The following is a 14,274-nucleotide window of genomic DNA, read 5'->3' as shown; positions in this document are numbered from 1 at the left end:
CAGAGAGGGCAGTTTCCAAATACCATCCACACTTGACAGCTATGCAATCAAGAGACGTTGTCCCTGATTGGCACCCCACTTCCCTCAGGGAGCTATGAATTTCATTCTCAGTAGCAGAGTAAGGGAGAAGGACTGGCAAAGAACTGGCAAGTAACTTGCTATCGAAACACCAAAAATCCCTATCCAAGCTGATTCAAGATTTTTGTCCCTTCACACTCCCCTCTCTTGGTGTTCCTGTATCATGCATAGCATTTCTGTGAACTGAGACATAATTTCATCCTTAGAGGTAGCCGTGCTTTCAGAGTTTTTTTTTGGTCTGTAACCTTTTTTTCCCCTTAACCAGTATTCTCTATTACATGTTTACAAGTGGGAACCCTCAAGAACTTGTGGGAGGCATCTCATTTCCCTCTTTTCAACTAGTTCCTCTTTTCCTTTCCTGAAAGCTCCTATGTGGTGGGTTTTCCAAGCTGTGTGGCCGTGGTCCGGTAAATCTTGTTCCTAACGTTTCGCCTGCATCTGTGGCTGGCATCACAGAGAGGTGTATCACCTATTAAGATGCCAGCCACAGATGCAGGTGCAATGTTAGGAACAAGATCTACCAGACCACGGCCACACAGCCCAGAAAACCCACAACAGCCAGTTGAATCCAGCCGTGAAAGCCTTTGACAATACATTCTCCTATAGCCTGTCCCCTTTTCATGCTTCCTTCTTCACTTTTCACTTGACAGTCAGTCTAAATTCGTCTGCCCCTTTGTCTTCAGGTTTTGAGCTTGGCATGTCTGTGTTTACCAAGTTTGTTGAATGTTGAAACTGTTCTGATTTGATAACAGACAGGCACATCAAAGAAGATAAGCCAGAGGCTTTCAGGGTGGCTTTAGACTTTATGGTTGAGAGGCAGCAGTGAATAAGCAGCTTGCAGATTTGTGCTTCTTCAAAAATCGGTGAAATGGTGTCCAAGCATGTGCGTGTGTATGTGTGTGCTGTGTGTATGTGTATATACACGGAGAACTGCATTTCTCTGCAAACATAAGAAAGATACTATGTCAGTGTACGTCCTCAGTTTCCTATTGTAATTTTTTGTACCATCCTACACAAAGTAACATGAGCCAGTTTTAAAATCCAGATTCTCATCCGTGGGTAAAGAAATAATGACAGCAACTTGTTGGAGTTTTATAACATGTGTTTAGGACTCTGTTCATGTACTCAGGACTCAGTAATCGCAACAAATGTGCATGTGCACTCCAGATCTTTTAATGAAATAGTGTAGTTTCAAAATGGGGCTCACCCCGGCAGCCCTGCTCCCTCCCCATGTGTCTTCATTAAAACTGCCAATGTCATATGAAAAAGACTATTATTAAGGGTGTTTTGAAGGCTAAATATTTGGATTCCCTTGCTTCATTAATTTTCATGTAATACCTGGAGACCTTTCTCTTGCAAGCCTGTATGGAAATTTAGATTGAAGGATCTGCAAGATTTATCATATTGATTTTAGCAGATTATTTTTCATGAGTAAGGTCTGAACATACATTTTCATTTCTTGCTAGGAATTGCTAATGCCGTGCATTCTCCATCTAAAATAATATAAAGATTTTTAAATTGCTCAGGTCTGGTTTTTCTTGGGAAAACACTTCCACCTGGTGGATGCTGTGTGTAAAAGTCCAGGTTTTGATCAAAGCATTGAAAGCTCTTTTTAATTTTTCCTTTTTATCTGGAACTGAATTGAACCACCTAGTTAGCTTTGCTTTTGTAGTAAAATATATATTTCCAGTGTGCTTTCATGTGCCCCTTCAACATTCATGCATCTTTCCATCCTAGGCACTAATTGGAGTTCTGAGAACATTTTGTTTTACTTTTTGCTCGTCATTTTTGTTAAAAGTTCATCATCAGCTGTGTTGTGTGTGTTGCTGATGACCTGGGTGGTGTCACACAAGAGACACATGTAAAGTCCTTTGATTCCTACCATCAGGTTTGTCAGACTTATTTGCAAAAGTTTGGATTTGGCAATGCCAACCTAGCCCATTTTTAAATACCTACATCTTGCATTTATCCCAGCTGTGTTTCAACATTCATTGAAAGGGATGTTCACAACACCATGTTCAGTACTTTAGAAAATAACATTGCCATGTTTAATGTTATGCCTTCCTCCTTGTTACACGGCAGATTTAAAAAGCAAGAAAAGTTTAATAGATTGTGCCCGTGTAATGCTGGCTCAGTTCTGGCCCACCAATTATTACACTGTCCCAGATTTAAGAAAATCAGATTCAAGTATGTGAATCTTACTCCTTTACACTCACCTGATCTCCCTGATTTATTTAGATTATGCTACTTTCTGGACAATCCTGGTCCTTCCTTCTGTATGATAGTGGCAGACTTTCTCCTGGAAATTATTAAATGCTAGTAGATTTCCTTTTACTCAACATTTTATTTCCTGTTTTGTGTATCCACTTTTTTTATCAGTTTTTACTATTGCTCTTTATGCCAAGAAAGGCTTGCCTTACATCACCAAGTATGTGATCTGTCAGAGAAAGTAATTTAAGAAGATGGATGTCCAGTTCGACAAGGTTCATTATAAAGATGACATTGTAAGCAGATTTACAGATGAATGAACTATTTCCCTTAGGGTTGTGTGTGAGTGAGTTTTTCCAGATTGTTTGCAAACTCACATGTCCATATAAGTATCACCTGCAGTGTGAAGCTGCTTGCATCTTTTTAAAGTATTTGAAGCTTATAAGGCCTCTGAGAGCCATGATTGCCGAGTAGTATTTGTTCGCTGGCAACTTAATGCTTATGTCAGATAAAAGTAATAAGTAGTAGTAATATTAAATAATATTAAAATACAGCCAATTAAATTTCCTAGTACAGAGTTTATGTTAAAATATAGGGTTTTTTACATTTTTGTTTTTCTAATTATTACATTGCAATTTCAAAAATAGGACAACAGACATCAGATCCCCAAAGTGCAAATAAACCGCAAGAGCTTTTAACTTCCACTGACAGTTGCGAGACATTCTCTCAGGTGTGTTCTCTCCTCCCTGCCCCCCCAACTCACTCACTCACTCTTCTTCCCAAATCCAGTCAGTTTCTCTTTTGCTGTATACACTCACTGGTAGAACAGTGACCTGTATCAAATTGTGCACTTCCAAGGTTTTTTCTTAGGCGGGGCCTGAGATTTCCACTGACTTCCCACAGCCCAAAAAGACTACCAGTATTTTGTTCCTGGGAGGGTCAATGGACCTTGAGGAATATCATGGTATGGCTCTGTAGTGAAAGGAAAGTATCAGCAGAAATTGCCACCCCTTCTTAAGACAACTGAAGTGCCTTAAAGTTTTCAGAATGTAATTGGGTACAGGCTAATGGTGTTAGATCCTGGCTGCTATTGAATGGTCATTAAGAAATCTTAATTCCCATTGAGGAGATACCAGTTGATTTTCCTAATTATTAGTGAGCAGTTGAAACAGTTGGGATGCCCAATTGATTAGTGTCTCATTATTATACCTATATTATACCTATATATATACCTGAGCCTTTGGGGAGGGCGGTACATAAATATAATATAATAATATATAAATATATATAATAACTCACCTGGGGTGAGTTTTGGGTGCTGGTGTAGTGAGTTACACCCTTGAGGAGAACCCATCTCACTTCTGTGATTATTTCCTGTGAAAAATGGTAGGGTAGGATAACAAGTAATTTTAACATGATAGCAACTATGTGAAGATTATCAAACTCAGCCATTTCAGTGATATTGTTGTAGACCATATGTTTAAGGGTTTTTTTACCTGTTCCCATACTCCAATATGGCTGCCATCTGATCTGAATGACACTAACGTGTAGGCAATGCTAAGTGTGTATACTGTGTGTATACTGGTGCACATGATAGGAATCCTTCAAATATTTTGCAAAGCCGATAGAGCGCTAATATTGTCATTTGCTTTATATCACCTCTGTGCCTCGCATTAGCAAGTGTTGATCTGTACAAATGAAATTTGCAACCATATGTATCTGTAGTCATTCCAATTTCCATTATATCTGCTCATCAGATTGGCAGGCTGTTTCTCATCAGAGCTCATGGGCTGTCAGGAAGTTGCTCTGGTGAAATGTGTATGAATGGAATATGATTTATTTATACTAACAATTCCTGATAGTATATAGCCAATTACATAGCAACCTATCAACAGGTATGTCTTGCTGGGTAATTATTAACACAGCATAAACTGTCTTGCTGCTAGTCCAAATATCCTAAGGAAGAAAACTGGCATTTGGATCAATAGGACTCAGTATGCTGGAGAAGCCCTTTTGGTGGTTAATAGATATTTTGCACTGTAACCGAAAGTGACTAGTTTCAGATGATTTCAGTTTCAAAATATCTCATTCATCACGTGTGGAGAGTGGGATCTGTGTACTGTATAATATCATGTTTTTCTGGCTCAACAAGTTAAAAGACTTATTTTAAAATAAGGTAATGGTTTTACAGTGAAATTCTGTGTGTCATTTTGTGTAAGTTGATAGAATATGAACATTGATTATGCTGTCTTTCTGAACAATTTTTTTTGCAGGAGTCGTCAAAGTGGATTATGGAGACATATCTCCCAGAAAGGCACTGAGAGAGAACCTGAAATGTAATCCATTTTCATGGTACCTAGAAAATGTCTATCCAGATTCCCAGATTCCAAGAAGATATTACTCACTTGGAGAGGTATGGATGATTTCTTTGCTATTAACAATGAGTTCTGAAAATCTTATAAGACTTTTAATGTGTGGCACAAATGTATACCACAGGTTCATAGCTCACGGATGCCTTTGGATAAACAGGTAGCAGTGGTGGCTTTCACCACTCTGGTCCATCCTGAGCAGGAAAGAGTTTGCCACTGTTGTGCACATGTGTGTAATTAAATTGTTTTACTTCAGATGAAACACCCCTAACACATGACAGTTTCAGCAAGTCTTTTTTTGTTTTCATCAGACATACTCTATGAACAGCTACAAATTCCATTTTAAAATATTTTTGCCTTGCAGTCTCATGTATTTTTACCAAGTAGTGCCAAATAGCACCAGTTTGTGAACATTTGAGCCAAAGAGAATTACATATCCTTCGCAGATTGCTGTGTAGTGGAGAGCAAATTCCCTCAACTTGACACAAGAAAGCTGGTATGGAATCTACTGCTTGGCTAATTAACTTCTTTAATATTGAGTCTGGCTTATGTTCAAGCCTGTTGTGTTTCTCCTGCTACGTTTATCAGTTCTACTGTGGAGGCCTGTACCCAACGTACACTTTGGCAAGATAGAGGAAAGAAAGCAGAGGATACACAACAGCATAATTTCAACTTAAGGCCTGATTGTTAGTTCCCACTCTCTTTCTCCCTGCACCCTCTCTCTCACACACACACTTCTTCCCAAATCCAGTTAGTTTCTCTTATGCTGTATACATCCACTGGTAGAAAAGTGGCCCGTACCAAACTGCGCAATTTCAGAGTGTTTTTTTCCCTAGGCAGGGCCAGAGATTTCTACTTATTTGCCACAGCCCACTAAGACTACCGACATTTTATTCCTGGGGGCAGGGGGAGGTGCTTCCTAGTGTCAGCAAAAACTCTTATATATGCTCGTAGGAGCATCCTTGACTTAAGAAGGAAGCCTCCACTGCTAAGAGACACCATGCCTTCCTTGTAAGGTTGACTTTGGTGAATTTGGAAAACATTTGGAGAATTTGGAGCGGGGGTAGATAAGTGTAGGTGGATAAGATGTGGAGCCTCATTCCAAATCTGAACTGCTAAACACCTGAACTGCTGACGTTAATTTGCCTTTTTAAAGAGGTTTGTCACAGTCAATATAGTAATTGTATGTGGGGTTTTTAAAGGCAAAAGATAAGCAGAGATAATGTGTCACTGCCTTCTTCTTCATAGCCACTGAAGTCTTCCTTGATGGTTTCCTGCCCAAATACTAACATAGGCAACCTTGGTTATTTTATAAGATCTGACAAGATCAGGCTAGTCTGAGTTATTTAGGCTGCTAAAGTCAGTATTATTATTTCTGTAATTCTGTTAGAAGAGATTTCAGAATCAAATCTTGTTTCTCCCTCTTTCAGATGAATAATCCAATCAAAAACTAATATTCACATTCAAAAAGAGTTCACAGTTTTGGGGGGTCCCAATAAAGGTTAGCAAACATGAATGAGCATTATCTCATTGCTCCTTGCATTCTGCTCTTCATTCCTCAGCAAAATTTAACAGGAGTTTGTCTGAGCAGAACCCTGGAGTAAAAAAAAAGAGAGAAAGAATGAATCTTATTAGAGCTAAAAGGATCTTTTTATCCCAAACTAATAATCGATAATTTTAATATTCAACTATTTTCACCTTGTTTAATTATTTAAAAATCTGTTTTATCTGAAAAAAAAGCTTTCTGTAAAAGTGTGATTACAAGTGGCGGGAGCAGCATTTACCTCAGAAATGATAGTAATCTTTCCTTTCAGAATTTTAAAGTTACAGTGTCTAGTAAGAGCCAGTGTAGCATGACTATTTTTAGAAGAACTCTGATAATGTCTGAAGACATTTATTTGATAACATCATGCATGGTAAGCATGAAATTAAAGGCCTTTGCAACGTAATTATCAGATAGGCAAGCTGAGGTAAGAGAAGTTATGAATAGTCATTAAAAACACCTTATTTTCACCAATAACAGTTGAGTTTCTATGGAAACAGGTGAATAATTTCAATCAGTGTCTGAATTAGGTCCTACTTTTCAGTTTCTGGAGACTGAATTTCCCCCAAAATAAAACTAGAAGTAATACAGTAATAAAAGTAGATGTTCACCTCCTTGGACTCCTGAAGGACAGGAAATTCCTTTCCCAAAGCTTCTGCCTTCACTCCTGTTTTTCCTCTGCTCCAGTTCCTCCCTCCACTCCATGTATACAGTGCTGCCAATATTTGTTCACCATCTTGGGTTGCTTTAGTATTCTATTCACTCAAACTCCCCTTTTGTTGTTTTTCTTTTCTTTTGTTACGCAAAAGTTGCTACTAACGAGAGGCAGGGGATAATTTTCACATTAGGGTTTTTATAAAATAAGAGTGATCTGCAAACCTGAGTAGTACCCTGTGTTTGAAGTACTAACATTTATGAGTCACATTTATGGCCTGTCTGTGTGGAATTGCCAGCCCTCGGATATGCAGTATTAGGGGCATTTGAAAATAAGAACCCCAGTTTCAGGGGCACATATGAGGTATGCTTACTGTTAGTTTTCTCTTCAGAAAATGTAAGTGGCCTCAATGAGGAATACCATTATTATTTGTGATTTTTTAAAAATCATTTCTATTAGATTTCTTTACAACAAAACTAACATAGAAAGGTAAAAACAAAAGTGATTCAGCCATCCTATTCTACTTACACAACAAAGGTTTCTACTATATAAACATAGACTGCATATAACTAATTGACTTCCTGCCCATGCCCTGTTGTCAATTTTATCCATAACGTTTTTTAATTGTTTAAACTTTTTCTAATATATTAACTTACAATTTGAGGCAATTTGAAACAAAGAAAGACATCTTATCCACCTAACCATAGTCAAAGATTGTTAGCATAAATTTCCCTTCCCGCCCTTAACATTATATCTGAATTTACCATTCCAACTTTATCATTAATCTCTAATAATTCCAATTACTTCCCCTTTTGTTAAATCATTAATTGATCTTACAGAACATTTTTATTTAAGGTCATTTAAAATTTTCTTGAAGATCTCTTTGGCACTCATTATTGAAGTAATTCTTTGCTGTTGTCCCTTGTAAGTGAAGAAAACTCCTTCGCATCTAAGCCATGAAAATCTTATCTGATTTCTTCTCAAAGTGTCCACCAAAAATGCATAATCTTTCATTTTCTGTAAGACTCTTAAAGGAATCTCTCTCAACACAATGATGTCTTCTATATTGATTGCTGATTTCTTGTGTATTTCCAGAATCTCATCTGCCATTTCTTTAGAACAGAATTAGAAAATAATGTCTCCATATAGTCCTTTCACTTTTGGATTTGTTGATGTGATTCTAAAGATTTTTTCAGTCTTTGACACCATTTCTTCTTCTTTGACCTTAAAATGATTGGCCAGGTCTGAAGCAATTTTCTTGTTCAACTCTTCTTTTGCTGGATTTGAATCCTCTGGTACCTTTCAAAGTTTCAGAGCCTTCTCTTTGGCCGTTTCCGCACGGAGGCGGAAACGGCTAGGTCGGCACATTTCGCGCCGGACCTCGACTGACACTTTCGGAAGGACCGCTCCGCACGGATGGGTCCTGGAGAGCAACAGCCGGCAGCTGGCGCCGCGAGAACGCCGGCGCCCGGCCAACCCGGCATGTCCCCGGGCCTCCGGCACGTCGCCGAGGCCTGGAGACACGTCCCCTGGCCCTGCGTGCCTGCTCCAGTGGCGCAGGGCAGGGGGCGTGTCCCCAGACCTCGGCGACGCGCTGGAGGCCCGGGGACAAGGTAAGTGCCGGCAACAAGGCGGGGGTGGAGGCGTCGTGGAAGCCACGGCCTCTGCCGTTGGCCTCGGCAGCGGCTTCACATGGGCGGACATTTCTCCCAACAAGAGCGCTTCTGGAAGCACTTCTGGGGAAACGCCCGGGTTCAGCTGCGGCAGTCGAGCGGCACTCGCAGTGGCTGGCTGGCTGTAAATGCAGCTGGGCGCTCTCAGTGCAAATGGCGGCCTGGAGATGGCGTTTTTGCCGTCTCCAGGCCGCCATTACATGCCCGTGCGGAAACGGCCTTTGATTTGATATTCCAGTTGAATAATAGTTAAATTATGTATTTTAACTTTCAATTGTACAAAGTCCACATCTTGTTTAAAAGTTTTCACTTCGTTTTTGGTCTTTTCCATCTTCTCTTCTATTTGTGCTATTTTTTGGAATTCAACTTTCATTTCTTTAATATTCTTTATAAGATCAGGCATCATCTTGGGAATATTGTTATTAACAGAGTTTTTCAGAGTCTATTTCTGCTCTGAGACTTAGCATAGTGGCAGATATGCTCTCAAGATTTGGGACCATTTCGTCTATTCCAGGGAACATCTTTTCTAGTAGATGCCATTGCCCAGTTTCTTGCTGTTCCCACAATTTCACAGTTTTCAGGATTTTAATGCAGAGATCAAATTCCTCCCTCTTTCTGGTTGCTGACGTATTTCTAAGATTATTTATTTTCTGGTTTACTTTTGGCAACCTGCCAACTGGAAGGGGAATAAGATCTGGAAATTTTTTTGCCTTAAGACAGCTATCTCACTCTGATGCCTTCTCCTCTGAGTAGCTTTATTTAAACTCTTTTATACATTCTGCTTTAGCTTGTCATTCCATACCTCTTAAGAAGATCTCCTGATTTTTGTCAGGCACATCAGTAGCTGGATATGGACTCCTCTTTCAATCTATATATAAAAAAACTAATGGTTAATGGTGTGATTCTACGTAGAGGAGAGCACTTCAGGAGTACATGAGTACTCTGGCTCTCTCCTTCATCCAGAGAGGCTTTTGCAACTCTTTTCAGAACTCCACACTTGAACTTTGGTACCTGGCAAAGCTAGAGGAAAGCCAAGCATGGCTACCCAGTACTAGAAGTCTCATTTTAGACATATTCTCACTGAAATTGCAGCTAGTGATTGTGTTCAGACACTTTCTGTATTGTGTATTCCTCACAGTCTTTTGCAGGCTTATCCACCTGATTACTCATAGAAGCAGTTTTCATGCAAGTTTAAGATATGATGAGATAGAAGTCAAATTGTTTTGTCATGAGCCTCTTGGATCCTGACTGAAACTGTGTGAAAATTACGTACAGTGGATCAGAGTGGTATATATTACATTTGAATTTATGTTTAGTTGCCAAACCAATTGAATAAAGAAGGCAGTGTTGATTTGCGGAGTCATAGCTACTGTTTAAATAGAACAAGGTTTGCTCCAGATTTTCTGCTTTAAGAAGAGTTTTGCATACATTTACATCATTCACACACCACAGAGGGAAATTAAGCCAGTATATTACAGTTACATTTTCTCATTTCTAAATGTGTCTTGCCAGAGATAGACAAACCATTAAGTATCCTAAAAGAGGATAAGGTTCAGTTTTCCCATAATGCGCTATTGTAGCACTTTCTTACCAAGTAATGGATGAAAAGGAGCAAAGGAAATGATTCGTGATCTTAGCATTTTGCTTTCACCTTGTATTTTTTTTCACACAAATGAGGCAAATTCGACATCTTCAAAAAGCATCCTGATCTTGCTTTTTTTAAAAAAAAACTAATCAGATGCTTGTCAAGTTCTTTGGAAGCATGGATAGATCTTCTGGCAGGATAACCTCTCCAAAATCTTAAACATGCTTAACTTTTAATTAAAAAGTGATATAGAAGCTGCTCGTCACCTGATAGAATAGAATATCTGTTCATTTTCTTTTCACTTTTAATGTGTGGCACAAATTTGTACCATGGATTCATAGCTTGGACATGGGATTAGTTAAACAGGTAGCAATTGTGGCTTTCACCAACTCTGGCCCTTCCTGAGCAGGAATGATTTTGCCGTTGTTGTGCATAATCTGGTAACATCTACATTAGATTACTGCAATGCTCTCTACATGGGGTGCCCTTGCAGACTGCCTGGACCTACAGTTGGTATAAATTGCTGTGGCCAGAGTGTTAACTGGAGTGGGTTGTAGGGACCATATCACTCCCATCTTGTTCCATCTACATTAGCTTCCAGTTTGCTTCCAGGCTCAATTCATAGTGCTGATATTGATCTTTAAAGCCATATATTTCTTAGGGTGAACAAAATCTGGCATACTCCCAATAACTGTTATTGGCCCTCTTGCCTGGGTTTGGTGTTTTGGGTCTATATCTTTATTGAATTGTTTTATATATTAATTTAAATGTTTGCACCTTGCCCTGTTTGGCTGGAGAAGCAACGTAAAAATGTTCTACATAAATAAAAATATTTCATTAACAATAATTGCCATGCCAAAGGCTCAGTGAGGTCACTGTGCATTCAGGGGATATTGGGAAGAGAACTGTACATTATTTCCACCCTATTGAAATATCTCTGTTAATTTACATGACTATTAAAACCTAAAACTAAATCAGATAAATAAGATCCTCTTTCTTGTTACTGCTCAGGCCTTAAACTGATCTTGTGGAAACTGATTGATCATCCTAGCTGCTTGCTATTTGACATTTGGAAGCACAATGAACTTTTTAAAGCCAAGTGTTCAAAACCATGAAATTGAATTGAAAGAAGTCTTTAAGTAGGTTAATGAAGCTCATCTATTTTAAACCTAATAAGGAAATCATGATCTAGTAGTAAGCACTGTCTCTGAAGTTCCATTTTTCCCTTTGGACTTTTAAAATTTTATTTTGTAAAGTAATGTTACAATTAAAGTCAATTCTATAGGTTGCAGGTTAGAACGCCATTTCCTGTACTATCATGAGGTGCTGTCAGTTGAGCCAATGCTTGAAACTGCAATTCCATTATTATGATGTGCTCCTTCCATATGGTAGCTGTCCAATCAGTGAGCTTTGTGGAGAGGGGGTTATATAAGAAAATGAGGCCAGCAGGAGCCTTTCACATTATGGCCGTTTATGTATGTATTACATACTTCACAGCTGATAATCAGTCAATTCTTAATCTTTGTATCACAGCGTGTTTTTGCTTTTGTGCACCATCTTTTTCCCCTCTCTGTTTTTTGTTTAATCTGCTGTGGATCTGTATTTTTGTACCTGAAGAAGTTGCATCTTTTGCTTGCCCAAGTGCAAGGGTGTGATTAGCCATGTGATGAAAAGGGGTTAACAACTAAGAATTTGTAGGCATTCCTCCAAATAGTATCAACATTTCTCCAACTTAGTACTAACTACAAAGAGGTTATGTTCATTTATCAGGGAAAAAGAAACCTCTAAACTGCTGGAACTTCAAGGCATGTCTTTTCCATTCTAAACTTGTGCGAGAATGTATCATTGCCATCATAACCAGAGAAGATCCACTATGCCCAAAATAATCTCTCCACTTTACCCTTTATTAAAGAGGTTCAAGAGATTGACAGCCTCTGACCTAACTTCAAATTCAGTGTTCTCCCACAACATATATTATGCTTACGTCACATCTTCATACATACAAGGTCCTCCTGTCCTCCCCTCCCCCCAAAAAATAAATTAAGATGATTTCCAGCCAGATCATGTAAGTGAGGGAACTGGGTTTTTTTTTAAGTAGTTTAAGTACTAAGATTTCTCTGGTCTGTTGGAGCCTTTCTTTGGGGAATTGATCTTGTATCTCAGCAGGTAAAATATCGCTGGATAAGAGCAAGCTACTGAAGGTAACTGAATTTGCTTGGAAACAATCGCATTAACATTTCATCTATGTCTATGATTAAAAACTAATTTTCCCAAAGCAAATCTTACTTGGGTTTGGACATGATGGTCTTCAATGTGATTTCTTTTGTACATACTTAGAGATATCTTCAATCACTTCAGGATTGTAGACAGTCTTGTTTTTTTAAAAAAAAACAGCTTCACTTTTTTAATATGGCTATTTTTAAAAAATGCTTTTCACATGTAAGCCACTTTGAGGAGGTCTCTGGAGAGGCAGCACACAGTGTCCTCAATCCATTGCTATCTGTATTACTGTTTTTGTTTCATTAAATCTTTAACCATTTTTTATATTTTGATTTTCCTGGCTGTATTTATTTATTTTCCCCCTAGATCAGAAATGTTGAGACCAATCAGTGCTTGGATAACATGGGGCGCAAAGAGAATGAAAAAGTTGGAATATTCAACTGCCATGGCATGGGAGGAAACCAGGTAAAAAAATCTTCAAAACAAGTTGGATATAGATACTTATTTCCATTTATTTTTTTACTTGTATTCTGTAGTTCTTGGGAGTGGTTTTCCACACCATTCCCCTTTCACAACGTTGTGAGGGTAGGTTAAGCTGAGAAATTGAGTCAAACCCAAGATCACTCGGCAGGCTTCCATTCTGAGCAAAGAATTTGAACCTGGTAATCCCAGGTCTTAGTCCTGGGTCCTATACTCTAACCACTACACCACATCAGCCCTCAGATGTACTTCTAAGAGTAAACATAGAGTTCTTACTACACAAGAAATCAAGCTAGGGTACATTCAGTAAGGATGATGATGATCAACAGGATGGTGATGATCAACAGGCTTCATTTGCTGTTCTGTTCGTTGCTTTATAAGCTTCTGAAATGAAATGGACTACCTTAATGAAAGTTAAGGTAGTTCCTTGTGCAAGCACTGGGTCGTTACTGACCCATGGGGTGACGTGACATCAGGATGTTTACTAGGCAGACTGTTTACAGGGAGGTTTGCCATTGCCTTTCTCAGTCATCATGTTTTACCTCAGTAATCTGGGTACTCATTTTACTGACTTCAGAAGGATGAAAAACTGAGTCTGCCTTGAGCCTGCTACCTGAAACCAACTTCTGTTGGGATCGAACTCAAGTCATGAGCAGAGCATTGACTACTGTTCTGCAGCGAACCATTCTGTGCCACGGGAAAGACGTTATATCCCCTCTGCATAAAGGTGTGCTTTTCAAAATGTCAGTGAGTTTTGCAATGAGTCCCTGACAGGATGGAATCATGGTTTTGACAGAGACCATATGGGATGTCTTGTACCGCTATTGAAAACATTTTTGCAATATTAGTATCCGAGGTAGGAGTCCCTACAGGTCTATTTGTAGCTTCCCCTGCTGTTACCGACTCTTTGGAGATTAATTAGGAGAGCTTTTTCCCAACATTGTACATAAATCTACTTGTCTTGTAATTTAAGATAATTGCAACATCCTGGCTTCATTGAAGACAGTGAGCAATTTGTTCTCCTCCTTCCTTATAGTGGGACTGGCAGGATTTTCTGTGTGCCATAAGTCTTCCATTGTTCCTTGTCTTGCACTCTGGTAGCCTCCTGATTATTTATAGACGATGTCCATAATTTTGGCATTGGCATGTGTGGCGTTTGCTCTTGCTACAGCTCTGTTCTTCCTCTGCTTGCCTGTTTATCTTCACCTTTCTCAGAGGCATATTCCCACCTGCTCCTGGATGTTCATGTGGACGTGTCAGAATTCTTGGGTTCAGTTAATGTAGCTAGGCCTTGGGCACTTGCTTCCTAAGTAAAAGAACAAGTCATTTCTCTTCAGTTCCAAAGAAAACTGTATTCTTTAATATTTAACATCAACTTGATAAGAATGATAGACAAATGTAGACTTGTATGCAGGAGAATTGTCTTCTTATTCTATATTAATTCCAACTTAAAATCTTCTAAT

The 14,274-nt window shown here is 38.9% G+C and overlaps 1 protein-coding gene across 3 annotated transcripts in view; it reads left to right on the top strand.

Annotated features, from left to right (window-relative positions):
• The window catches only part of GALNT13 (polypeptide N-acetylgalactosaminyltransferase 13), a 251,555-nt gene that overhangs the window by 204,131 nt on the left and 33,150 nt on the right, over nt 1–14,274 (top strand). For all 3 annotated transcript variants that reach the window (XM_048485263.1, XM_048485262.1, XM_048485261.1), the window contains exons 9-10: nt 4,560–4,699; nt 12,698–12,796. In XM_048485263.1, coding sequence (XP_048341220.1) covers nt 4,560–4,699; nt 12,698–12,796 — 239 coding nt within the window. The remainder of the gene's footprint in view (nt 1–4,559; nt 4,700–12,697; nt 12,797–14,274) is intronic.

This window comes from Sphaerodactylus townsendi, linkage group LG02, assembly GCF_021028975.2.
Source record: "Sphaerodactylus townsendi isolate TG3544 linkage group LG02, MPM_Stown_v2.3, whole genome shotgun sequence".
Lineage (NCBI taxonomy): Eukaryota > Metazoa > Chordata > Lepidosauria > Squamata > Sphaerodactylidae > Sphaerodactylus > Sphaerodactylus townsendi.
This window is presented reverse-complemented; position numbering and strand designations above follow the sequence as displayed.